General features: G+C 37.4%; 2 protein-coding genes across 2 annotated transcripts in view; one reads left to right on the top strand and one right to left on the bottom strand.

The window, feature by feature from the left end:
- The window catches only part of EDAR (ectodysplasin A receptor), a 62,482-nt gene extending 44,466 nt beyond the window's left edge, over positions 1-18,016 (top strand). Inside the window, exons 6-12 of the mRNA XM_014885079.2 lie at positions 8,550-8,636; positions 9,733-9,861; positions 9,950-10,024; positions 10,321-10,393; positions 11,109-11,268; positions 14,074-14,134; positions 15,498-18,016. Coding sequence (XP_014740565.1) covers positions 8,550-8,636; positions 9,733-9,861; positions 9,950-10,024; positions 10,321-10,393; positions 11,109-11,268; positions 14,074-14,134; positions 15,498-15,817 — 905 coding nt within the window. The 3' untranslated portion in view covers positions 15,818-18,016. The remainder of the gene's footprint in view (positions 1-8,549; positions 8,637-9,732; positions 9,862-9,949; positions 10,025-10,320; positions 10,394-11,108; positions 11,269-14,073; positions 14,135-15,497) is intronic.
- Positions 18,017-23,878: 5,862 nt separating this feature from the next.
- Positions 23,879-27,944, bottom strand: part of CCDC138 (coiled-coil domain containing 138) — a 31,461-nt gene continuing 27,395 nt past the window's right edge. The window contains exons 14-15 of the mRNA XM_014885110.2: positions 25,800-25,938; positions 23,879-24,683 (exon numbers count right to left, since the gene is read on the bottom strand). Coding sequence (XP_014740596.2) covers positions 24,512-24,683; positions 25,800-25,938 — 311 coding nt within the window. The 3' untranslated portion in view covers positions 23,879-24,511. The remainder of the gene's footprint in view (positions 24,684-25,799; positions 25,939-27,944) is intronic.

The raw sequence follows: 27,944 nt of genomic DNA, 5'->3' as shown, positions 1-27,944 counted from the left end.
GTTAGAGAATCAGACATGGTATAACTTCACTGATTTGGAAAGAAACTACCAGATCTTTTGTAGGATATCTGGCAGATACAACAGGTAATTTCTATAAATATATAAATTATAATATTATATTATAATATAAATTATATTCTATAAACAGGTGTTTCTATAAGGAAAGTATGATCAGCACAACTGATCAACTACATGCAATTTTTAGCTTGATAAACACAAGAATAAATATATATTATCTTTGTGAGGAATTTAGGCAGGTGCATAAACCAACAAGTTGATTGGGTACTAAGATAAAGGAAAACATTAGTACTAGAAGGACTAAATCTTTCCATTTTAATCAAGTCCATGAAGCCAACTATTTGATTACAAGTGTTCAAAAAGCAAGAAAGTGTCTCAAAATCCAAGTCCCTCTATCCAATAAGCTCAGGTAATTTGGTTTGTGATATCTAAATCTCTGGACCCCATTTGGAATTGAGGTACCCCAATTCATAGGCATTAATTTGTACTCCAGTTGTAAAATCAGCCTTGCTACAGGAACCACTTGGAATGCTCCCTGTTGCTGTGGAAGGCAGTGTAAAATCTGGTATTAGCAGATGATTTTTTTCACACATTTCATTGTCATCAGATTATACCAGTCAGTGCAAAGAAGAGGTGACATGTTAGTGTTGTGCAACTGTGGAATTTTTTGAGGTTTTCTAATTCCAAACTCATCTAAGTGCTGCACTCCAAGCACATAACCTTAACAAGAGGACAAGGTTTCTGTCACATGAAGGACAGTACCAGCATTTTGGTAGGAATGGTTCCTTTGTGCAGAACAACCTCTGCTTATTAACTGTCTGTCAGCATGGAGAACCCAGTATGAAAACTCCAAGTGGCCCCAGGAGTCTTCTGCTCCTTTGCTGAGACTTCAGAATAGCAATGAGCAGCAGTCAGGAGCCTAAACCCCACCCTACAGCAGTGTTGCCTCTCCCCCAGAGCTCCTATTCTTCAAACTCTCCCATGCACCACTGGAAAAAGGTGACCCAGCAGGTCACAAGAAAATGAGAATGGCAAATTACTTAAAAATAGGAAGCTCGGGGTGACAAGCTCTGAGTTCACAACTCTATACAGAAAAATGAGGTCGGATAAATCCTGCTTCAGGCCTTCACTAGGGCTGAGACAGGATGGAAGAACAGTGGTGCTCCCCTTAGCTGCAAACATTCCTTGCTGGGGAGGTGCCTGGACTGTGTGTTACAGATGGCCAAGTCCAGGGGTATGTGCCCTTGCATGGAAACTTGCTCAGGGAATTTGTCTGATGACACATTTCATCTGGCAGAAAAGTATTTGGGTTTGATCAAAGGGTAAGAAAATATCTTTCAGCTCATATGCAGTCAATAAAACTTGAAATGGCCAAGGACACAAGATGAACACCCCATGCCCCAGCATCTGGAAATATTAATGTAAAAAGGACTGGAAGTGAGAAAGAAATTCCTTGATGGGCCTGTGTCACCTTGTTGGGCTTTTTAGCCCTCTCAAAGGACTTGAGACATAAATAGCACAAAATAACATGGAAAAGAGGGGGAGGAAAGGGAGATGATTCACAGAGGCCAGAGGTTTAATTGAGGCAAAAATGTCAACAGTTTATGGTGTTGAAAATATCACTGGTCTGAAGGATGGGAGCAACAATTCTGCAGCCTGGGAGGAATAACAGGCTTCGGTGGCAGCTTGTGGGCAGAGGGCACACAGGGGGAAAGGGCTGTGCATATATGAGAATAATAATGTGTGTTGTGCAGCAGGAAAGCTTTTTCTTACTGTGGAAAAGGGGAACATCACCATAAAGACTACAGTTTGCCCCATCCTGTGCCCTGTGAAACAGCTGTGTAAGATTTCTGGCCGCTCAACATGCAGCTCCCTCCAGTCTTGTCTCCTGTGCAGGAGCTCCTGTGCTGAGCACAGAGGAGCACAACGTGAAATGCCAAAGGTGTGAGAACTTCAGCTGTGCTTGAGGCAGATCATGAGCCATCAGTGCCCCTTGCTGGCACTAAATGGGGATCTGATACCTCTGTGATAAACAACAGCACTGCAAAAGAGAGGGGAGGCAGGTTTTCCATGTAAATCAAACCACTAAGATCATGAACACCAAACCACTTTAAGATGTGGCTTCCCACAGTTAATGGTGCTGGATTTTCCATCAACACCTCTGGAACTGGAGTCACTTCAGGCCTCTGACTATGTTGGGTGTTTTTGTTGTTTCCTTTTTCTTTTATCCAGTGTAAAAATATATGCAAAAGACAGAAGATTTAGCCATATATGGAGTTTCTCTGGCAGAGAGGTACAGTTACTGCTGGAAGAGATTTTGTCTTTTAGCAGCTGAAACTCCGTTAGTTTATGTATATTAACTCTCTCTACAAACTTTGATATTTGCCTCTCCAACTCAAATTTGTTGGAGGAAAACAAAATCAAGCCCTGCTACAATAACTTTAGGAACACCTACTTTGAATTTGAATTTACACAGTTACATCAAACATGCAAATCTTTTTCCACTCACAGATTATTGGTCTAGAGAACTTCAGCAACTGATTGAGGGTTTTCTTTTTAATCTACTGTATATATTAATAAGTGTTTATGTGTATAAAATACTCCATTTTATTTCACCTTTTTTGCTGGATTTATATATGAAAACAAATACAATAACTAACCTGTGTAAGTTTTTATGTCTCACACCTACCAATGATAGCTTGAGAAAATAAAAAAAAAAAAAACCAAGAAAAATATCAATAAAGGAAAATATATGTGGTCAGGCTATTTTTTAAATACCGGAGAGCAAATGACATCTAGAAATAGAAAAGATAATTTTTATTATTGTGTCATTAGAACTTCAAAATAACTAAACAGATGAGATGGAACAGTTGACTAACTATTAATGGTTTCGTGTGACAATAATCACCAGGGCACATCCAAACCCTTGTACTGAAGACTCAGAACTCAGCCTCCTTAACTGAAGGGCTTAATGCAAACAAGCTTAATGCCAAAACCACTGTATTAGTTAAAATAATTATTTCAGAGCTTTTTATTTTAACTTTCCATTCTTTGTAATATCACTAATTTCCATTCCTTGCCAGTTTTCTGCTTTTGTCATATAATCAAGATCAGGACCTTTTTTCCTTCTGTTTCAAATTATGCCTATAAACGAATAGGCTTGTTATCTGGAACTAACAAACTTTTTTTCTTTTTTTTTGAGTTGTTTGATCTCTGAACACCCATTTCCTCTTCACATGTGTACTGGGAGAAATGTTGAAGGCTGCACCTTATTATTCACTGGTGGTATGGCCTGATTCTCCTCCCCTAAGGATTTGTCCATATTAGGAAAGGAACCTAACCTTAGGATAAAATTGGCCAGCTTCAGGCATCAGCCTTCAAGGGCAAGGATCTGAGAAGAAAATGTGGGCTTTGCTGTCTTCAGCTGCTGGGAAAGCTGAGCTCAGGTATCCCTCAGGAGGTTATGTGGTCCTGGCACAATTCTTCCCAATAAAACCACTCCAATGACTTTAGATTTCACTGGTGCTGGAGCTGCAGCTCCCACAGTGAGCACCACCTGCCCGTGGGAGACACTGCAGGTCTCTGCAGGATTGCTCTGACTGGGCTTAGGAGCTGAAAAACCTGCAGAGCTGCAGCCTTGTGCCACCCATTCCAGCAGGCTGGCCACCAGGACACCAGGGAAATGGGAGACCAGCTCCAGGCAGGTCTGTTCTCTTCCTTATGATGCTTTAAAGTCATGATAGCAAAGTTTAAATAGCAATTATCCCTTCCATGTTGCACAGAGAAAGGGGTGATAACACTGAATTCCTGGACAGAGGCTTAGTTAATGGAGTGTTTGTCTGTGACTTCCCAGTGTTGTGCAATTATTATGGCTCCCAGTGAGTCCTAAACAAAACTTCAACAGATGCAAATAAATTGTCAGACTAAGGCCATGTGGCCTATAATCATCATCATTTCCCTGCCCTGGCAAAATAGAGAGAGAAATAAAATAGTTATAGACATTATAGAAAGCACAACATTAAAAAAAAATTCCTTTTATGTGATGTGGTTACTTGCAGAGAGATTGACCAGACTGAAAACAAAATTCAGGGGAACTTTCCTATCATCATTTTCAGAAGTTTAATTCTCAGGAATTAATTTACTTCATGCTCTTCCTGGTGTAATAGCTGCCTTCATTAACTGAAGTATCTACCTGTGACTCCAGAAAATACAGAGTAGTTTATAGTATTTTGTAAAATAAAGATGACTCAGGCAATCCTCCATTGTCTAGGATATGTTCTGTTATCAGTGATTTGTGATATTTTCAGAGTTGGTTTGTGTTTGGTTACTGAAGTCATATGTAGGCACCTCAGAAAGGAAGTTGGCTTCGACAGCTGCTTTAGCTTCCATGACTTTCCAAGTGCACAGGCATTCCATTTGAAGTGTTGTTTCCCTAAGTTTGAAAGCAAACCTTTCATGTAAGTACCTGAATACAGATTTACATTATTTAAAAGTTCGGACCCCCGCTTTCTACATATCTAGGTCTTTATTTATGACTACTTTTAGTTAAAATCCAGTTTTAACTTAACTGTCTACTTTTATTGAATTTCAACTCAGTATAATTATGTTTCATCTCATATTTCATGCTGATAGTTACTTATTTGCATGTGTGCTTTATCCTACTTCAGCCCATAAAAGAGTCTCAGTGATGGCACTCACAGCTCATCTGTGCCATTCATAGCTGGACTATGCCTGGGAGAGGAGGGATGCATCAGGAGAAAGCAAGCTGCACTCAAGAGCAAGAAATAGATACATATATAGACCCCAGTATTTTTAAATATGTTTTATTTTCTGATCACTCCAATAGTCTGTTGGGTACACGCTTTGGGGATTTTTATAACATATTATTAAGTATTAAATAGACTAAAAAAAAAAAAAAATCTGTTGCTAGTTGTGAGCAGCAGTCCTTTGAGTGGACCAGTAAGCTGATAGCCACAGCAACATATGTCAGGGGCACATATGGTCTCCTACAGCACCAGATTTTATTCACTCACAAACACTTGCAAGGGGGCATGGTGGTAAAACCTCCTTTCCCTGTGCCCTCTCCCTCCTCCTCTCACAAATCTGGTAGTTTTGTTTGTCACTTCTTATTGTAAGTTCTGTCTCAAGGTACAAGAGCAACTGGAATAGTCTGTTACATCAAACAGAAAGGTTCATTGAAACAGCAACAAAAAAGTATTTTATTGCCCAGTATTTGTTTCTTGAAAGAACAAAAGGCAGCTGCATGGTAATTTAAGTTAAAGCTATCTTTTGAGTTAAAATCCCCAAACATTCAAAAGTGAATACAGATTCAATTGTTCTTTTAAACAAGAAATATGGAGCATTTTTAAAATTGAAACTCTATTTAGACTCCAAGAAAGTTACAACTAAACCAAACTTTTTTTTATAAAAACATTTATAATACAAAAGTTGACCAACCACCAGTGATAAACTTTTTTCCTAATTTCTTTATCACATTCCTACAGTATTACATACAGGTGTCTAGGAACATAAACCACTCTTCTGCACAGCTATATTACAGCCATCAGTCTTTATTTAAAAAACGGAGTTGTTTCCATATGGTGTGCTATAACACCTTAAGATGTCTCTGCCTGAGTTATATCTAAGTCTTTATAGATTATGTGTCATCTATATTAGAAGCAGAATTAATAATGTGATTGGGATGCAAAACTAGATGTGCACAAGAACAACTGCCATTGCAGTCATGGTGTGGTGCTGACTGGGAAAAAGCAGTAGCTATGAGTTGTTTCTTTTTGCTCATACAAAAGGGATATAAACTGAAATTCCACAGAAGGTGGCAGTTTGGTTCCTCTTGTAGTGCAGGTGCATGAATTGGCACTTTCTTCCAAGCCACATCTGAAGAAAAATCTTGGCTCATAATGGATATGCCAAATTATTAAATCTGACAATAGACTTAAAATATGTGTAAGGACGAACTCCCACCCAGGCATGTGTAAAAGGCCACCACATTCTAGTGCCAGCCTTGATTCTGCCATGCCAGCACTGCAGAACAAACGCGGTGGCTCCGTTCCCACGCAAAGGACATTCTGCACGTAGGCTCTGGGGCTGAAGGCTCTCACTGGTGTGCACAGGACAGGGGGTGTGCTGCCCACATCTGTGCATGGTGTGGGCACCATGCCCTGCCCTGGTGTGGGGTGGAGCTGGGTGAAGTGTGATGATGATGCTGAATGAAGAGTGGTGACCTTCCTCCTTAATGCTGCCTGACTTCCTCCTTTGAAAGGCTTCCTTTCACAGATGGGTGAAGAACACAAACTTAACAATACCAAGAGACTGAAATATTATTAAGCATAAACACTTCAGTGACTTCATGCTTCAAGTGAAGGAAAAGAGAGGCAAGTTTGCTAAAACTCACTTGCAGAGATGAGCTGAAGCTTGTTAGCTAAACTCCAGGCAGGCAAAGCAACACAGCTTGTCTGTGTTCACTGAGAGGCAGTGTCAGAGAAGCTATTGTTGACTTGTTGCAGCTTGCAAGGACCGTGCAATTGGCTGTAATTACCTTTGCCAGGGGGGCTGCAAGAACAGGCGTAAGCCTGGTGGCTGTGCATGAACACGAAGGAAAGTGTCAGGCTACAGCACTGGCCATTTGCTAAATTTCCTCTGTTGTCCAGCCACAATGAGTAAACACAGAGGTCATGACCAAGGATGATTCACTTCAGTTTTGTGAAGAATTGCTGAATATTTTACAAATTACCTGTCTTTAATGTCCACTACAAGCAGATGACAGCTTCATTTACAGATCCCTAGATAGTCTTACTGCATTGCAGTTTCTGGAGCTCATAACTAATTATTCTTAGAAGGACATCTGCCACAGAGAAAGGACCAGAGGCAAGACTTAGGTAATCTAGCCTTCATTTTCAAAATAGTAAATGCATCTGAATTAACAAATTAGTATATTTAAAACCTTATGCAAACCCTTATTCAGTCTGAAAAAAATATCAATTATTATGAGTTAGTCCATTTCCTTCCAACAAACGAAAAGAAGCCTTATGATTGTTAAAGAAAATTTCTTTTGAAGACTTCTATAACTCATGCTTTGTTGGCCTCTTTTGGTGTACATTTCTCATTCACAACATGCAAACATGTTTTATTTTAGATTATACTTTTTTTCTTTTTAAAAAACCATTTCTCTTCGTTTGAAGAATATGCATATTGCTTTGTTCTTAACCATAGAACATTTCTCAGACTATTCCAGACCACTTGATTTCTTGTCAAGTGTACCTGGTGATTTGATTTCTTGGAATATTTACTTGGTCAAAAGAAGTGAGCTCTCATCAACTCTAGTTGCCAAACCAGCTTGTGGAGCCATGTGCTGTGCACACCTTACCAGATGACTGAGACAGCTTTTTGCCTTTAGGTCTGCTGAATTTAATTATCACTGTGCTTTTTCCACAGATAACTAATACAAAGCAGGAGGAATTTCATACTGCCTCCAAGACAGAAAATTATTTTCAGTGTCTGTTGATAGTAGCTGTTTGCATTACATGCTTACCAATAGCATTAAAGTTCATTTGAGAAGGAAGATAACGTTTACTCCCAAGCCTAATATTTTTGTTCTGTTTTGGAATACCATGCAAACACCCTTCTATATAAAAGCATTCCAATAAGCAGCTTTATTCCAAATAATATGCACTATTGTTCGCTATTGTCAAAATGTTATTTTATGATTTGGTTTAATGCTTTGAAAACGTGGTGCATGACATCTTTCACACCTGAAAGATTAGCTTTAAATCTGACTGCAGAATTTAGACCTGGAAACCCCTATTGGACAACTTCACCCCTCTGACAGGATGAAGTTTTCCTATAACTTCTTCATTTACTATTTCAGTGAATTTTCACTCTCCCCAGGATATAGATTTGGACTGACAGGAAATCATATGAAACACACTGCCCAATTACATTACAGGAAATTCTAAAATTCCCTTTTATGGCAATACAGCTCCATGGAACAGAAAAGCAATCGACACCATTATTTGTCACCTTCCCCACGTTTTCCTGTGGAGGGTTTGCATACCACCAGAGCTTTACAGTGATGCTGGTAGTGAAGGTTGCTTGTGAGATGCACTAGTTTGATGAATATATCAGCTGAGTCTCAGTCTGCAGTTGCAAATACTGGAGTGGGTTGTAAACTTCAGCAATTTGAGCAATCAGTTGGACCCTGAAAAACTTTCTGCTTTCCAGGACATATCCGTAACATGGGAATCTGTGTGCAACAGTTGGCTTTTTCTTCTGAGTTCATATCTGTTCAGGAGTTTGACTTTCACTCCCTCTGGACAGTGTGCAAAAACATGGTCTGCAACCCAGCTTTCAGTGTACCAGTAACACATTTCGGGATTAGGGACCTTTCAAAGACCTTCGCTAATAAATGGGAATACAACCAAGCCATGTAAAGGCTCTCTTTCCTTGGGGCAACGTATTCCTTTGACTGGACAAAGTAACCATGGAATTTAATGGCATTTTTGTTTATATTGCAGGTGCAGGCACTAACTCTGGCATTTCAGCCATTTTCCCAAGCACTTCTGGCACAAGCACTTTCTCACCTTACCAGCATGCTCACAAAGGTAAGAATGCACTCAGAGGGTTAATTTAGCAGCTTTTTGTTTTAAAAAGGGCATCAACAAAGTGTCATTGTCACTATTTCCAGATTTCTAAAACTGCTATTAGAAATAATTCAGAATTCATTTCTGTTTCCCAGTTAATCATCACTGCCATTTGTCAGCGGAATGTAAAAAGGATTTGAGCTGTACCTAGTGATGCCAGCAATAAATTTAGCTCATAATTTGTAGCTTTACAGAAATAGCACTCTGCCTCAGCAAAGCTTAGCTTAGAATAGTGAAAATAACTTCATGCACAAATATGGTCAGTCTCTTATTGAGCTAACATAAACAGTTTTCCAGCGCAATCATTAGGCTTTTAAAATTTTTGGACCTAAGAAGACAAAATGGGAAAGGTGCAGTTAATGATGTATTGACAATGCTGTTCTTCTTGGTATTGTCTGAAAATATGACTGTTAGGATCATATTTTCAGAGAAATTAAAGCTTTCATGCCTTTTAGCATATCTATAATTTTCTGCATCCTTTCATGCCTTTTCAATTCTAGCCTTTTGCATCAAAGTTTTCTTTCTGAATATCTTTTCACATAGCTTATTTTAAATTCACCTTCAATTCATGCTGCTTTTTAAGGATCTGTTAGAAAAACATCTGTTATTCTATGTGTGCATTGTGTCCTCCTTTTAACTTAAAACTTTTGAGGCAGCCACAGTTATCAGCAGTCATTTTAGCTTTTATTCCCTTTGTGTATTTTACTGGGTTTCATCTTGTCAACGCTGATTCCCAGAATGCAGTGCTACAAAAGCTTCTACTCTTGCTTATGTACAACTTCCCATATTAAAACACGGTTTCCCACATCTTTGTATCTGATGGATCATACCATCAAATAGACTTAATGAACACTACTAACTGGTTTATGCATAAATACCAAAATTTGGAGAAAATTTTAATTAACTTGCCTTTGAGATTTAACACTAAGTTTTTGAATGCTTAACAAGTAAGACTCAGATCAAATAAATGATTATGTGAACTATGTGTAGAGCAGACTGCAAACTGTTAACTATTCTCTGATCCTAAGAGATCCTTCATTTATTTTTTTCATTCCAGCAGATCTTTCAGGACAAGGACATCTAGCTACAGCTCTTATAATTGCTATGTCTACTATCTTCATAATGGCTATTGCTATTGTCCTCATCATCATGTTTTACATTGTAAAAACAAAGCCATCTGCTCAAGGTAATTGTTCAGCAGGTAACATTTTGGTTGCAAATGCTGTTTTTAGAAAGCTTCTGAGAATGATTTGTGTTGCATTTTTACATTCTAGCCTGTTGCAAGAGCCACTCAGTAAAAAATGTCGAAGCTCAGGCTAACACACAAGAAGAGAAGAAAGAAGTTCAAGGTACAGTGGTTTTAGTTTTGCTTTTCCTATCCAAGACAACACTGAGCTTAAATATCCTTAATACTCTTCTCTTAATTACAGTTTGTCCTTTGGAATAAGTAAACTCATAAGTTTACTCGAGAATTGTCTATACTAGTTTTTTGTACTTCCAGAATGTCACATAATCCTCTGATAGCAGTTAAAAATATAGCAGAGAGATTTATTTTGTCAGTAAGGTTGCCAGCAGAACTCCTGACACAAAGCACTGGTTTGGAAACTTATTGCCAATTTAAACTTCTCTAATTGCTGTTCTACAGATAATGTTGTGATATTCTCTGAGAAAGAAGAGTTTGAAAAACTTACAGCAACTCCAGCTAAGGCTGTCAAAAGGTGAGTAAAAGATAAATACACTGCCAGTTTCACTGAAATGAGGGAGGCACACGATACAGTGGAACACATTAGACAAATGTGATGGGTATGCTGGCAAGTTGCTGCAGCAGGGCAAAGACCAGATGCCTTAGTAGGCATTTCCCCCTCTGGTTTCTAAGAGATGATAACAGACATAGTGAAGAGACTCCTGTGTCCTCCCCATTCCCTCTGTGACCAACTCATCAGCTCTTGGGATTCCATATTCTTGTTTGAGAGGTTAATTTCTGGGTCCTGAGGGCAGCTTTCACTCACATGGCTTTACTGAGGTTCCCCTTGCGTTTTAGGCAGGAAGAGTAAATATAGCTGCTAAGGGCCTTAAGGAAACCCCTTGTCCCTAGCATCATCTGGATAGCATGGTGTGGTGGTTTTCCTTATCTTGCCTCTGCCCAGCAGCCAGACCTTCCTGGGTAACATGATTACAGTGGGCTAAACACTGTCCTCAGTTGGAAAATCCCTCTATAAAAGGATTCTTGCGAGCTGCCTGTGACTGTGTGGCTTGGTGGGCACTGCACATGCACACTGGGCTGGTGAAGGCCCTGACATTCACAGGATTTCAGAGGAAAGGCATTTTAAAAAATGGAAAACACTTCCATTCCATTACTGTCAGACAGCAAAAAGATGACCAGGGTCAGTCCATGAGAGGCTTCACTAAGATAACCATATCTTCATTTTACAGTGAAAATGATGCATCTTCTGAGAATGAGCGACTTCTAAGCCGGAGTATGGATAGTGATGAAGAAGCTGCAGTTGACAAGCAAGGGACTCCAGAGAGATGCTTGTTATCTTTAGTGCATCTGGCCAGAGAGAAATCTTCTACAAGCAATAAATCAACTGGGGTAAGGCTACATCGAGATTTTAAAATTGAGAGCATTTTCCTACTTTTTTCAAAGAAAAAAATATATGAACTATCAACCCCCCAGTTGTAGGGTAGATCAGATTGATTTACAGGAGTTTCTCCAGACAAATTTGCTATAGAATCTCCTTTGCATAATGACATTTATGCATATAGATATAGTGTTCAGGGATAAAAATCTAATTTTCTATAAGACTAATTAATTTGCCTTTTTGACTGTTATATTTTATAGTTTCAAGAAAGAAAACCCCCATATAACAGCAATCCCCTGTCACAGCTAATGCCTAGACAGTAAAATGATGAAGCAGGCTGGATTTGGCTGCCAGCAGAACATCTGAGTACCTTGACCCAGCTGCATCAGTATTTCCATGGAACAGACTTCTCAACAACATCCGGTGCTGTGCTTGATTTCCATGTGGAATTTTGAAAAGCACACACATGGTTTGAAGGTCATTCCTGTGCTCTGAAGGACACTGTAATCCACTGTTTTGCTGTGGAAGGCCTTTGCTTTTTCCTGCTAAGCCTGTACTGTACAGGGCTTTTTATCTCATTTAGAGTATTTTAAGGCACAGTTAAGGCCACACCTCATCCACACAACCTTTCAGTTTGTGTTAACATCAAACTATCCTTAAAAAGAAGGTGTCTGCTCAGATTTTTTTAGTATTTAAAATTTATTTTTAAATGGCTATAGCTAGGTCCAAATCACATAATTAATATCAAACATCAGATATTGTTTAAGAAAAAATAGGTTTGAAAATGCATCTTTTCATGTTTGCATGTTTTAAATTTTTGGAAGGATCAGCTCAAAATTTCCAAAACACACTACTTTTCAGCTGAGATCAGACACACAGAATCTCAACACAAGTTAAACAAGTTAAAGGTTTTATAGTTTTAGACATTTATGACCATATGAAAATAACTTACTATTCCAATGCTCACACTTTAAAATTGAGGTTTTTGAGGTCTCTCTAAATATCCAACTTTATGATACTTCTGTAAGCATAGGCTTGAAATAGGGTAATACACCTTGGGTAGTCATGAAACCAGAGTATTTCATAAGAAACAGGTTACCTTTGAAAGACTATATATCATAGCTACATTCTCTGGAGTAATTTCGATAGATAGCTCATAAGTGTACCTAAAGCATGAACTATTTCTTCCAGATCTGTTCTAACACACATCCTCATGGACTAAAGACTGCTGACAAGGCTGAAGACAGACTTTTCAATGAAAGTGCAGATTGCATCAAGATTCTCCACTCCATACCTAGGATGTCACAATCAAGCCAGTTGCCAGAAGTTAGAAAATCAGAAATTTTCTTCAGTTTGGCAATTAAGTAGCATTACTATCACAGGAAAGAGTATTCAGAGTAGTTGGCCCAGAATAAAGAAAATTAGAGGCTTGCTATTAACCAAGTCTTCTTCCTAGCTATAACAAAACCCATTTGCAATGAGCCACCACACAGAAGATCATCAGCTTAACATTTCCTGTTTGTTTTCATCTTAAGGTTTAAAAATCCCCCATCTTCTGGCTCTGGTAAAAGGAGCATCCCACATAATTCTTCATGGAATTACTTAACCTGCTTCTTTACTCTAAAAGTGGAGGGAGAATGAAAATAAGCATCCAATAGTTTTCTCAGGAGGAGTTTTAATAAACCCCATTAAAAGAAAATGTCCTGTTATCAGGGTTCTAAAACAGATAATCCAAGCCTACAGCAGCAACACTAAGCACATGTAAATTGCACGAGGAGGGTGTGAACAACACTCTAAGTGTCTGCATTGCATTTCCCTGCAGTACAATGCACTCACTTCAGGTGGAGCAGCCACTTGGTGCTCTCCAGCTGCAAGTCCATTAATCCATGTCATTGATGCACCTTGTCCTCTACAGCCCAAATAAAATGAGGAAAATCTTTCCACAAAGCAAAGTAATGAAAGCAGAGGTTTTATTCTAGTCTTGTTTGCAATGAGAAGTGACAAATTTGTGGAGATAATGCTGGAGTCCTATCAAAAAGACAGCTTTTCAGAAAGCTTAGTCCTAATGAGAGCTGGCACAGGGAAGAAAATTTCAGTCCCTGAGAGCTCATGACATTTTGACATTTGTTTTCACTCCACATTGAATCCAAAGCCAAAACTTGCGAATATTTTGCTAAGTGAAACTATATAAAGCTGTCCATTTTTAGCTTGAAAAATGTCAGGTTTTCAGTCCTGTTTCTTTCTTGTCAAAAATGACTAGATCCCCCTGGACGTCAGATTTTTCTTTTCTGAAGCTCTGCTGACTTCTTTTTCTTAATCTATCCGAAAAATATTTTAGTTAATTAGTAAAGCACTAAGCAGGTCCATGTCAAGAGTCAGAAAGGAAGAGCCCCTCCTCTACAATCCTCTTAGATTATGGGAAGTCTGAATTTAATTCCCTGTCTCCAGTCCTGACCTGGTCTACCTAGACATCCCTACATTAATCATTGCATATATAGTACCGGATTTGTTCTCATTCTCAGGAGTTTGCTTCAGTCTGAAAGAGAAATAAAATAAGCAAATACTTGGAGCAGAAAAGTACTTGCTCTCAAAAAAGTCTAGAAGTTTAAATGAAAACTCTCTAGCAGTGGCAAGTGAAATCAGAAATATGTTTATGCTTCATGGAATAATTGCTATGTCTTTTTCTTTGAGTCTTCGAAAGGGACCCTTGAGGACACTATGTGATAACCCCATGAAATGGAGATGTCCCACTGCTGTCTGCTAATTGTTTAATCTTGTAACTGAAAAATTAATGAAATTAAACTCTTCTCATTTAGATTCAAAGTCGAAGGAAAAAGATACTTGACGTGTATGCTAACGTATGTGACGTTGCAGAAGGTGAGTGTACAATTTGCACCTGTGTTAAAAGCATGAAATTAGATCACAAGCATTTGTTATAAAGAAAGAAGGGCCTCTGGCTGTCTATGGAAAATAGTCCCAAACCAGAGGAGACACTCTGTAGGCAGATTGTATTCACTTGCCAGAAGCCCTGTGGTGTCCTGACCACAGAGCTGTCCAGGCGGGGCTTGGGCCATGGCTTCTCTCTGGCACATGCATGGGCTTCCTTCCTGTGAGAGCAGGAAGAGTTGTGGTGGGCTGTGTTGGTACACACAAACAGACCAAGGTGCAGGGAAGCAGTTTTGCATTCCCCATCTAAAGGAAACCTGTTGGTCTTATTTCTTTAGATAACAGATAAAAAATAGTTCCAAATATGAAAGTGTGATTTGGGGAGAGTCAGGACTGAGGTTACGACACAATTCTCAATCTTCTCTGCTTCTCTAAATTCTGTCCCATATCTCACAACAAAATGTGGAGTTTCCAGGGTGTGTTTTGACTCTGTTTAGCACTTGACTACCTGAACTGTTTTAGCAGGAGACACAAATTAAATTCCCAGCAGAACAGGAGATGTGACTGCATTTACTTCCCACCACACACACACACACTTTGTGTGCACATGTACGAGTATTCTGTAATTTAGGGAGCTCTGTCTCCCATCAAATTATTCCTGATGAGTTAAGAAGCAGGAAAACTACAGAAGCAAAAGTCTGGTTTGGGAAAAATACTGTAGCTAGTTCTCTCCTCTGTTTTCTGAATATGAATACATAGAAAATATGTCCAGGAGAAAATAGCCCTTTCCCCACAGGATGAATGTTAAATCCTCCCTAGAGATTCATGACAGTAATGACAGTGAAGCACTTGCAGGGACTTTTATGCTTGCATCTGGCATCATTGCTTCACCTCACTTCTCACTTTCCTACAAGGGCAACTTTCAATTACAGATGCGTTTCAGCAGCTGCTGGTGACAGTCTCAGGGAAGGGTCAAAGCTGTCTCTGGAGCTCAAACACTGAGCCTGACGTGCAGAGGTGTATTAATGGGGCTGCTCACTAGGGACACAGTTGCAATATACTTTTTCTAACAGCTAGTAAATTGTTGAAGGAAAGGGCAGAGCCATGGGAATTCATACAACCCATCTATTACTTCTTTTCCAGGCAACGTTTTACCCTAATTATGATGTCCTACTGTCATTATGAAGAATTAATTTGGTAACATGCAATAGTAACTTTGGACCTAGAAATATAGCATCAACTATCGCTTAAAGATTTTAGCTGTATTCATTGCTAACAATGTAATCTGTTGTATTTTAATAAATGTCAAGACTTGTACCCAGAGCCGTCTGACAATCCACCCATCCCTTTGCAGGTCTGAGCCCTACGGAGCTGCCATTTGACTGCCTGGAGAAGACCAGCCGAATGCTCAGCTCAACCTACAACACAGAGAAAGCCATCGTGAAAACGTGGCGTCACCTGGCCGAGAGCTTTGGGCTGAAGAGGGATGAGATTGGCGGGATGACAGATGGCATGCAGCTGTTCGACCGCATCAGCACAGCAGGCTACAGCATCCCAGAACTGCTCACCAAACTGGTGCAAATAGAGCGATTGGATGCTGTTGAATCCTTGTGTGCAGACATTCTGGAGTGGGCACAAGCAATGCCAGCTCCTGAACCAGCAGGGACATCCTGACATGCCTGCCTGGGGCCTACACTTCCCCATCAGAAGTCTGATTCCAGTAAGCACTGCATCAAAGACTTTGGACTAAAGACCATTGATGCTTCTTCTACATAATTGCTCACAATAACCAATGGGAAGCTCTTCTCTTTGATTTCTGAAAGTGAAGTAACACAAAACAAGAACAGAAATTTCCCAAGAAGCTTGGCATGAAACATATCATTAAACAAAATGATCATGTTAAAAAGTTCCTGATTATAAGCGGAGACACAAATATCTGTTTTGCAGTCTGTATATGAGTAGAAGGGTAAATAACCATTCTGATACCCTTCCTGCCTGGCCTTCAGGAAAGGCATTGAATAGCTCTGAAAATATTCATGTCTCTTAGGGCTTCGTTCAGTGGTTCAATGGTTTAGCAGTTACAGTCAGAAGCAGTACCACAGCTATAATATAAATTAATACACATTAGGCACATACATTTCTGTCTGCTCTGAACAGTTTAATTTTCTACACTTATTATGGATTTGTTAAATCTAGAAGTATGTGCATAGGTGTATATGCACAGTCCTCAGATTAACTATGCTACATGGAAAAAGTCAACATAACTTACAGATTGAAGTGCATCAAAACAGTCTACATAATGCACGTAAATGCATTCTTGGTCCATAATGACATTTCAGAAATTATAAATTCAAACTGCTGACTTGCTGAGGACAAGCTGGTTAGCAAGTGGGCAGTAAAAAGTGGGCAGTTATTCCTTGCAAGTTGAGAGCAAAATCTTCTTTTCTTTACTGTTAAGAAAAAAGCAAAACCAAAACCAGATTGTCCACTACCATTAAAAAGATACTTTTCCAATAGTGACATCTATATATCAAATTATATTCCAACCAGAGGAATTCCAGACAACAGTGGTGCACATGTGATACAAAGAGCAAAAAGAGTAGATTTCTTTAGAGACACTTGAAATGTGGATTAAAAAGTTCTTTTAATGCTATAGGCCTAGACCATGAGCATAGAATCTACCGATGACATTAAACTCATCTGGAAGGTAATGCATTATTGTGAGTTTGTGAAGCACAAAAATTGACCTGATTTGGTTTTCTTTAAACTAATGTCTGATCTTCACAGTTAAAATTTGTCTAAACCTCCTTCAGACCACAGGTCAGTGTCTGTTACCAAACCTATTTGCCTAATTTATAGCCAAAATAGCAATGGTGGATTTCACCAAGTGCAACCACTAAATTAAGAGACATGTCAATTGCAAAGCAGTACTTCTTAAATTCCAAAATGCACAACTGAACAAAATGCCATTAAAAATACTTACTGTTACCCAGAATTTAACAACCAGCATTCCATCACTTAGTAACTAGATCTTATCTGTGATAGTATTATGACTATGCAAAGCATTTAGCATCACCCTTTAACATCTATATTCAGTATCATTTCAGCACTTGATTTGTGTATCATGGGAAGTACATACTGCAACATAAAACCTATTGCTCTCACTATTCTTTTTCCACTCTTTCTTTCACATCATAACACACTCTTCATTAATCTGCATATGCCAAATTTGATAACATTTTAACTCTTCTTTCAATGATGCAGCAAGCTGCATGTTGAATTTAGGTGTGAAATACTTGCTGTCTTGAAATCAATGACAAATTCACACAGATTTCAACAGGCTTCAATAAGATTTCTAGGTCTGCTTACAGCTCAGCAATCTTCAACATGACTTTCAAGACCATGAATTTGCAGGTTTTAGTATTGCTACTAGAATATAAAAAGAAAACAAAACAAAAGGGAGAGAAAGAAAAAAAAAGCATAAAAATTCAATTTTTCTTGTGCAAGTGTGTAACTACAGTGTTATTCAGTGGACTGCCTCTTGTGTTTTATGTGTCATTTAAAACTTCACATCACTTATTTGTTAAAAAGAAGATAAAGAAGATACAGGAATCTTCTTCTTTTTATGTTTATTGGGCCATGAAAAGTTAGGGTTTTGAAACTGATGGTGCCAATGCGAACACAGACTATTTAACATTATTTTATTTAGTATACAGTATTTTTATTGCTTTACAAGAGACATACAGGATTGAAAAAAGAATCCTGTAGGTCTTGCCAAAGCTTACTTTCTAATAACTTTGTTTAATGCTGTATATATAACTTATTATATTGTAAAATATGAACATAAAGTATACTAATAAAAGAAACAGGTCAAACACAGTTGCATTAGCCATTTCTTTGATTAAATAGCACATTGCCTTATAAACCTGCAATTAAATAGGTTAGCCAACGGCTGGCAGGCACATTCCTGTGGTACAGGAGTGCCTTGGTAACATATACGGAGCAATCTTTGCATTCCTGTAGGATACCACTTCTCTGCATCACTTAGGAAACTTGAAGCATAAACCATTTTGTCAAGAGAATTTGTATTCAGTATTTCACCTTGAAGGTAATGTGAAAATGCCAAGCCTCTTGTAATTCCTCAGAGAATCTCTAAGTTTTTATCTGTTTACAGAGAACTCTGCAGACTGTGAAACTGGTGAGTAATGTCACAGTAACATTACTCTCATTAGCATGTCTTCACTCTGCATTTCTAAATTAGCAGTACTTCACAACATTATCAGAAATCTTAACTGGAAGCTTTCACTTCATGACAGGATAATTGTGTTCATGCAGTCTTAGGCTGCACAGGTGGAACCACCAGAAGAACTGCTAGCTTCTGTAAAAAAAAACCAGAGCATCAAGTTGGATTTTCCCCACTAACTACCTTGTAAGACTTTCCTCACCTAATCCTAGCCTGACCAATATTGTGCCAGCTTTTTCCTTAGAGAAACTTGCTGGATTTTGCAGACTTTCTTTGATTTCAGGTTGCAGTCAGGGACTGTCCTCTACATAGTGTTCAGTATCTGATGGTCCTGGACTGATGACATAAATAAAAGGAAGAGAGCTAAGCTGGGCTGAAAAGGGTAGGTGCCAGCTTTGCAGTATAAAGCAGTAACAGCTGAATGCCTTTGTATTCCATAATTTGGGATAATTAATAATATTCACATTATTCATGAACAAAGAATAATGTACAGCAGCATGGGTTGGAGGATGAGCTGAAAAGGCATGCCAGTTCTATTTCTCCCTGTCAAACTCTAAGCTTCAGACAGTTCAGCAGTCCTGCTTTAAGGAAGGTGTAATTAAGAGGAAAATTCTTACTGTTGCAGGTGAAAATCATGACTCAGAGGCACAACAATGATTCCTGTATGCAGAAGTTCACTCTTCTGCAAGCAAGCTCTATACTTGTCTTGCCAATGAAAAGAAAATTGAGCCCATGTCCTCATTATGTATGGGAAAGGCTTCCTAGTACACATTTCACCGAATATATTAATATAAACAGGGCAAAAATGGACTGTCTCAGGCTATATCTAGTTCTAGATGCATAATATTGCATATATATTCTATCCCCACATCCAAATAAGATCTTTTGATTATTTATTGTGATATGATTTATAATACATACCATCTGTTATTTCAGGCATTAATTTATCACTATCAACTACTCTTCAAGGACAGAAAGATGTTGATTTTGCCACTGTTCTGTGAAACTAGACTGTCTGAATACTCAGGGAAGAATGGTAAGAAGCCTTTGTATGCACTGCTGTAGAAGGCATTAGTGATTAGCAGGGCACACACAGGCATCTCATTTGTCCATCTGCTTTAATAAAAAACAGACTTTTTTAATAATTGAGGCTGCAATAGAAAGAAGCTTATATTAAGATTCAAGTTAGTATAGCAAGATGATTCAGGAATTATTTTCCAATTTAATCTCCACGTAGAAGTAAACAAAAAATCAGGAAGAGGTAGTGCTGAAGACTGATTAGTAGAAAAACTGAATCAGGGAAGAAAAGAGTTCAGCATCTGCTTCTGAAATTCTGAAAATCACCCTTGGTGTGCAAGACTGCTGTGTAAAAAGTCCTCCTCATACTTCAGTGGGGAGGAGGACAAATCAAGCAGATAACCAACTGCTACTTTGTGGCTTCGAAGGATCATGAACCAAGCAATTATGTTTAATGGCATTTCTTATATAAATTACTCTTGAATCCACACACTAGAATATTGCTTCTTCTGAAGCAAAAAAAACCAGTCTGGCAACAGTAGTTATCTCCAACCTGCTTCAAAAGCCTGCTACTTTTCCAAAAAGCTGATGTGTGGGTGGGATATTATGCTCCTGTTTGAAACTCTACCATATGATACTTTTTTCCCCCTGAGGCTGGATAGATTATTTTTACTTGTTTTTCTCCATAATTAACTGTACTAAGGATGTCATTTTATGGACTTGAAGATGATCTTAGAGTAAACTTATTAGTAGGAATGTTTTTTGTGTTCACCTTTCAACTATTGTTAGCAGTATTCTGGCCACTGAATTTGCAGCCCTAGCTTGGGCTATCAGAGTGGTTACTTACCATTAAGCTGCAGTGATCAGAGAGATGTGTTATATTCAGGGAAATATTCCTTGGGTCCAGTCTAAACATGCTTGAGCAATGGACACAAAGAGAACTGACTTCTGGGAAAAAATACATATGACTGCTCAGATCTCTTCCTCAGTTAATTCTCTCAGTGTTGCTTTAGAGATCAGAATGTCTCACTATGTCTTGTTAAATTTCAACTCAGGACCATTAAAAAAACATACCTACAAGCAAGTAAACAGAAAGTGGTTTTGTTCCAAGTTATCTCTTTTAGTAACAATAAGGTAGTCATAGATACACCTGCTTTCAAACTTAAAACAAAAGTCTAATAAACAAGGATATTCCTAACCATGGTCAGAAAATGGCATTCCAGGGTTTTATCAGTCCAAAAGACAAGATGGATAGTGGTGGTTTTGGCACAACACAATGCAAGAGAGTCATTGTAACACATAAAGTTGCCTTTGCCCATCACAGTGTTCTTCAGGGGTGTGTAAAAGGCAAAAGGATCTCAATGCTGCACAGCACTATTACTTTTACAATCATTTCTGTGAATTTTAAAAACGTGAGCATTACATCAATCAGAGGAACACAAGGGGTCACTGCTCTGCCACTGTAGTCCCTTTAACAATTTGGAAAGTGTAAGATTACCAAATTCCTTCATAGATCAAAATTTCCAGCTTTCTGTACTACATTTAAATACATTATCCTGAAGATAAATGCTTTATATCTGATCATCCATCTTCAAAGCCATATAAGTTTTAGGTGAAAAATTCAGTATATAATTAAAGGATCCAGTGTAACAACTCTGAATTATGAGCTCTACTTACAGCTCCTTTTAAATCTGGTCTGGTAAGTTAAATCATATATTTTAGACACTGATGCTGACCATGAATAGAAGTTCTTCAAAATATGTTGCCTTCGGCATACCTTCACCTTCCAGGTAAATTTATCTGCTACAAGAAATCTTTCCCTATTATATACATCAAATTCAGTTATATAACATTAGAAAGAGATGCAAGCCAGTCATGCTGGGGAGAACGGGAAGGTAACTGTGAAATCCCACTTCCAGACCTTTTATCAGCTGGTGAAAGTCACAAATAGGAAGAAACACAGCACAACTGTGCAGGTTGGGTAATGTCAGCCCACTTTATTTAGCTGTGGCAAGCTACTGTGGCAAATACAACTGTCCTGTGCCCAGGGAACAACCTGTCTTACGGATTTGCTAGATCTAGGCTTTGTAAATGAGGTCTGAAATATTTATCAGTAGGAAACCTTTGATAAACAGCAAGGGTGATTACAATTCTACAGTAGACAGGACTGTAAGAAAAATAAAAGGAAATAATTTTTCTTCATATTTAGTCTGTTCTGGTATGAAAACTGTCTCATCACGAAGAGATGCAATGTTCTTGCTGACTTTCTCAACAAGGGGACTCTCACAGCTGTTCAAACAAACCATCAAGTCAAAATTGTGTGTAAATTCTTTATCTTTCCTTAAAGTAGTAGGCTGTGACTACAAGAAATTTTCTTTGTTTTGTGCCAGTGATGGTAGCTGATCACTTCTGGAGACCTACACATAAGCAAGACAAGGCAGACTGTAGGCAGTCTGAAGCCCTGTGCTCTGACTGATCAGCTCACAGAATGTGTGAGAGTTCCTGCCTTTCTTTTAATGGCAAGTGGTCATTACAACTCTCGCTTCCCCTCAAATTCTCTCACCAAAAAATGGTTGAAAAATTATATTCTCTGGATGGATATTAATCCATCTCTTGACAGAGATGTTTGGCATATTTAAAATAGCATATTCCTCTGCAGGAAACCAGAACACTGAGATCACATATCCCATGTTTCCTTAGGGAATAGGGAGCTGCAGGAAATAGCTAGAGCTACAGTTAACTTTTTCAAATGTCTCTTCTTATAGACACTTTTCTGGAAGAAAGGTAAGGTAGAAAGAATTTAGATACTCATAGTATCTAAATGCCACAAAAGCAGAAAAACCCCCAGAAAATTCTAGATTCCATCTGTGAGGAAAAGACAATACAAAGAGATGCCCAAAGTGCGGCAAACTTGAAATCTATAATTTCCAAAAGCCAAAATAAATCCATAAATGATAGCAGGGAATGCAACTGGCTTCCTCTATTCCCCTTCCCCACAAGAGACTGCCAAGGTCACTCAGGGGAATGATAACAGGATGGGGATTTGAGCAAGGCCATGACAAGGGCTGGTGTGGACAAATGGGGTGGGCTGGCTCAAAAGGCAGATGTTCAAGGCAGGGGCACCTCTCACTAGACCAGGTACCTCAGTGCCCCTTCTAATCTGGCCTTGAAAAATTCATGTAAGATCAAAATGATTAGTCTAATCCTTAGGTCATCAATATAATGCATAGATATTTAACAGATTGGAAAATCCTTTTATTTTGCATTTTCACAGAAAGCTAACATTTAGATCATAAAACCTTGAAATTAGCTGTGAGTCAACCTCCCAGACTGTAAACAAACCACAAGGGACTGGTATTAAAAGCTACACCATACTCTGTGTCTCTTTTAAATGCATTACCTTTGCCATTATTAGATGACCACTTTGTGTTAAATTGAGATCCCAAGGAAAATAAGTAGATTAACAAACTACAGCATTGAAGGCTGAAAACTAAGAGCACAATCAACATTCCTGTGGAGATAAGAAAGCTAGCAACTTTCTACAGGTTTTTCTGATTATTGATTTTGTAGTATTTTTAAATGGCAGAAGATGGAGAAGCACATGAGGACTGGGAATATTCTCCCCAAATAATAGGATTTTGTTTCCAGCCAAAGGTATATGCAAGCTTTTGCACTGTTCATAAATTTGACAGAAAGCCAAAATACTGATGAAAAAATACTTATTTCAAAAAGTAATTGATTGTCAGAAAATGCTTTTAGCTATGATTAGTGTTATTTAAAAATTACCTAGAATTGGTTTCCTGCCCAGAGAGTGCACAGTGCTTGCTCTCTCTTCTAGACATACTTGGTGCCAAAACTGGTGTAGACTCCTTTCAAAGAAAAGCTTGCTAGAAGTGTTACATCAGATTGCTAGAAAAGTATTTGCAGTCAGAATTCAATTTCAAAGACCAGTTCAAAGACTTCTGGTAAAAAACAAACAACCAAAAAACCCCTCAAAATCAACAACAAAATAACAAAAAATCGAAACAGAAATCAAAAACAAAACAAAGCAAACAAAAACCAAAACAAAACCACCAAACCTGCCAACCAAAAAACACCAAACCAAAAATAAACAAACAAACAAGAAAAGGCAAAAATGAGAAATAAAAACTCTCTGAAGTTTTATACTGATGTCAATCTTAGCCAAAGACTGAAATACAGCAGATCTTCAAGCTTTAACTGCATTTTCAATTTTACAAATACAGTTTTTCAGTAATTACAGTACAAATCAGCAGTGGAAGACTAATTTCAATTTTTAGAAGTATCCTATTTCCAATTTGTAAGAACTTTTAAACATTGAACTGTGGCAGACAAAAAATATATTCATGGAATATACTTTCATGGAATATATACATGGGTACTGTGAAGATGGTATTGCAAAGTAACACAAAATACAGGAGAAGTAAAATACAATAATTTTATGGTACAGATTACTATTGCCAGACATTTTAAGAAATGCTTTTATTTACATTTGCAAAGATATTACCATCCAAAGTTGCACTATACAAAGCAGGATAAAATACTAAATGTTACTTAAATACAGGAAAAGATCAAACAAAGTCTAAGAAATTCTGAAACCAAAACAACAACATTTCTCATTCAATTAATCTAGTTATGTTAAATTAGAATCTGGTTTCCAGGATTATCAAAAGATGCCTGCCTGCTACTTTTCAACCATACAATAAATTAAAGAATTTATAAAGCTCTCCGAAGTGTCAAAAGTAAGTAAGATTCATACCTGTAAGGAAAGATTGGTATTTCTGATCTGCTTACTCTAAGGATTCAATTGCTTGCATTGCCCGAGTCATTCACAACAGCAACATTATTTCACTTCTCTAGAAAATACTGAAGAAAGTCACATCTAGCATATTACAAAGTTTTGCATTTTCCTTTTTATGAATGAGTGAAATATAAGTAAGAATCCACACGATACACTACGAATTACACAGCACTGAGATGCTGCTTAATGTATTTATACAAATCAGTAAAAAAAGCCCGACTCCAAATTTCAAGTAACACAGAGAGTTGGTATAAATTATACAGAACAATAATTAGATTGAAAGCTAGTGCTAATCACTTGTGCTTAAACTGGGGGAAAGAGAGCTACTCCTCAAGAATTCCAAATTCAGCAGAATTGAGTTGAGGTTTATACAGAGGAAGGTGTGACCTGGATCTATAGTTCTACGTAGTTCTCGGAATATTTCATGAAGACCAAACAATTTAAACATCTTCTTATTTCTTCTGCAAAAGATTTTGAATAAAATAATTGTCAATTGAAAATTGAGTGGTTTCACATAAGCACTAAAGATGCTACAGAAAATCAATTTTTAATGAAATAAATTGTGCATTATTTTGAGTATTTCATATGACTCTTTACGAATGTTTCTAAGCATAAGGTTATCAATGCATGGTGAGAAAAATTTGGCAAAAATTAACAAAAATTATCATTTTTCTTGAGTAAGCGATATGTACACATAGTAGAAAGAAAGATCAAGGAAAGGCTGTAACAGGGCTTTTCACTCCAGTGAAATAAGATTTCAGAGACAATAAATTTTAAAAAATTAGGATTTATGAGCCAGTTTTACTTTTTAAACTAGTAATTTACTAGTAATTGCCAGTTATAATTTATATTAGATTATTTTATAGGAAAACTTTTTTCCTAGAGTTCAGTTTTATTTCTTACAAGAAATGAAAACTTCAGTTTTGCCAACAGCTTTAAGTCCAATGTAAAAAATTACTCAGTTTAGACATCCCCCTACATAAACAAAACAACCCCACTGAGCATTGTGCCAGTGAAGCTCAGCAGCTCATTACTATTGATATGATGACCTTTGTTACAATAAAACAATAATCCGTAAGCAATGGGAACAACATTTAAAAAGATGAACATTCTCAAAAGGGCTTAATTGGCTCAAAATCTTAAATTTATTTTTTGAATGAAATGAAAACTGATGAAGCTTGAATGCAAGTCAAAGATAAGACTAAATTTTCAAAGGAGCTTACTACTAAGTATCTGAGCAAAACTGAAAGTCTAGGATTCCCTTCTAAGAATTCGAAGCATTTTTGTCACCTATAGACATAAGGAATAATTCCTCTTTAAGTCTACATTGTGAGGCTTTTTTCTAATTTGTACTCTGCAAATTGAACTAGATTTATGCAGTAATTGAGAGGCTTGTCTTAAACCTTAATGACAGAAACAGTTTAAGTTTAACTGCTAACATTAAAAGTCCAGTGTCGTATATGGTGGAGGGAATAAACAGAAAAACAGAGAAGAGTTTTTGGAAAAGAAAAAAGATAAAGATCACCAAGTTCATTGACCTAATAATAGGTAACAGAGTAACAGTAATAAAGGATTACTTTATTCTGGAGAGTTTTTGCAGTATAACACTGAGCTTTTCCAAAACTGCAATATCTAGCTTAGAACTTTGAAGCAATACAGAGCAAGTCCGGAAAAAGGATTCATTACTGCAGGCTTCCAGGAAAGGCTGTAAGGAACCTGAAAAAGAAAATAATTTAAAAACTGTATCACAGGGTTCACTGCAGAGAAAAGTGTAAGTGCTATTGATACCTTTAGAAGGCCTTAAATACTTCATGTTGTGCAGTAATTAGAACAACCAAATATTTCAGTTTCTTTTGAACATGTGGTGCAAAAGTCAGGTAAAACAAGAACAGAAAAAATGCAGATTCCTAAGAATTCTGACACTACTGATCCTTGGATTAAAACAGTGTCATTATTCTCCTGAGAAAAAAGAATAACAGGAAACAGAACCATTTTAAACTCAAATAAAAATTCTTACATTGAAAATGTTTATGCAATGCTCATTTACCATGGCTCTTTCCTTTAGACCATGGAGGGGAACATTAAGCTAAGCAAAAAGTCTCAGAAAGAAATATTTTAAGCTGCTGCAAATCACATGAACAGGGATAGTACATATAAGAGATAGTGTGAGACCTAAGAGTTTCACTATCAGCATACTGTCTCTGTACTCAGTTTCAAGAAAGGAAACACAGTAATTAAGAGGTAAAAGTAAGATCTGTACAACAATCAAATGCAAAAACCTCTCCCTTAAAATAGTGTATGAGTTTTTATGTCACACTGAAAAACATTTCCCTCTACCCTGTTCCCCAAAATGTAGTAACTTCAAAATAAGGTTAAATCTGTTCCCTGGTTATCTCATTCTTGGTTCTCATATTACAGATTAATTGATAGCAAAATCATAAAGAAAATAAGTAACAATTTTTTTTTTCTTAAAATTAACAGACTTTCATATACCACAGGGCATTTGCATTATCAGAATACACGTGCAAGAAAGATATTTTAATAGCATAATGTTAAAATATCTAATGTGTTCCACTTAATAAGAAATTACAATATGCAAATTACAGCATAAGAAAAAGAAAAAAAGAAAAATCGTATCCTGAATACTGTAATTTATAAATAGGATATCAAGATGTTTTTATCAGTACAAAGAGGGCTGGATATATGTTTTGGTCAAAATTTTCCCTTTCCTCATTCAAGGACATACAACTTATTAAATGTAACAAGCCTTGGAGTGAATTCAAGGTTTTAATTTATTTCAGAAGGTTTACTGATAAAAAAAGCTGAAGAAATGCTACAGAAAACTGTCTGAAATAGAACTTAAATAAGAAATCAAGTTGGCATTTGAAGTCAGCTCGAGAGCCTAGATAACTAATTTCCTGAGCTGGACATTTATGCTGAAGGACTCAGTTATTCCTACTCCAACAAATGACCAAATGCCACCTCCCTTATATACAGGGAATTCATGAGACTTGTAGGCATTTGCTGGTTTATACTCTCAAATGAAGAGACTGAGAAACAGCAAATGCTTTTATCACAGATCAGAGATACTATGGCTACATATAATCTTTTTAGCTTATGGTCTTCAAGGCATATAACTTAATATTTTTCTCAGCATTTCTGTACTTTCTCTGCAGGAGGTATTATTTTTTCCGAAATTGTCATATAAAAAAAACCTCAGGGCTATCTGTCAATTACAGCAAACAGAAAATCCTTAGATGAGTTCACCACATGTGCTACATTTAGTGATATGTGACTGACATACACTCAAAACTCAGTGCTCTTTATTGAGCCACTGCTCTCTGTGACAGAACTCTGGGGTTATTAAGTACCTACAGCAAAATCTTATACCTGGAAAAATAATTAACTAAAATTTCACTTCTGCTATGATGCTGTAATGCCCTAGTGAGTCTAACTTGTTAAAATCCACGAGAAATGGTGACAAAACTATGAACAAAACCAGCAAATAAGCAAAGCCCAATGAAAACAATCTACCACCTTGAGAGTGCTTCCTGACTGAATATTTCTATCACTGAAGATTGTTTGAAGTAAAATTTCTGTACAATAGCAGGAAGAGATAACCTTCTCTAAAGCAATGAAAATCAAGGCCTACAAATTACGTAGTCTGTAGCTTTATGGTAATTCTGTAGAGCTACAAATTAATAGAAATTCTTCTAGAATTT

Source organism: Sturnus vulgaris, chromosome 2 (assembly GCF_052056855.1).
Source record: "Sturnus vulgaris isolate bStuVul1 chromosome 2, bStuVul1.hap1, whole genome shotgun sequence".
Classification (NCBI taxonomy): Eukaryota; Metazoa; Chordata; class Aves; order Passeriformes; family Sturnidae; genus Sturnus; species Sturnus vulgaris.
This window is presented reverse-complemented; position numbering and strand designations above follow the sequence as displayed.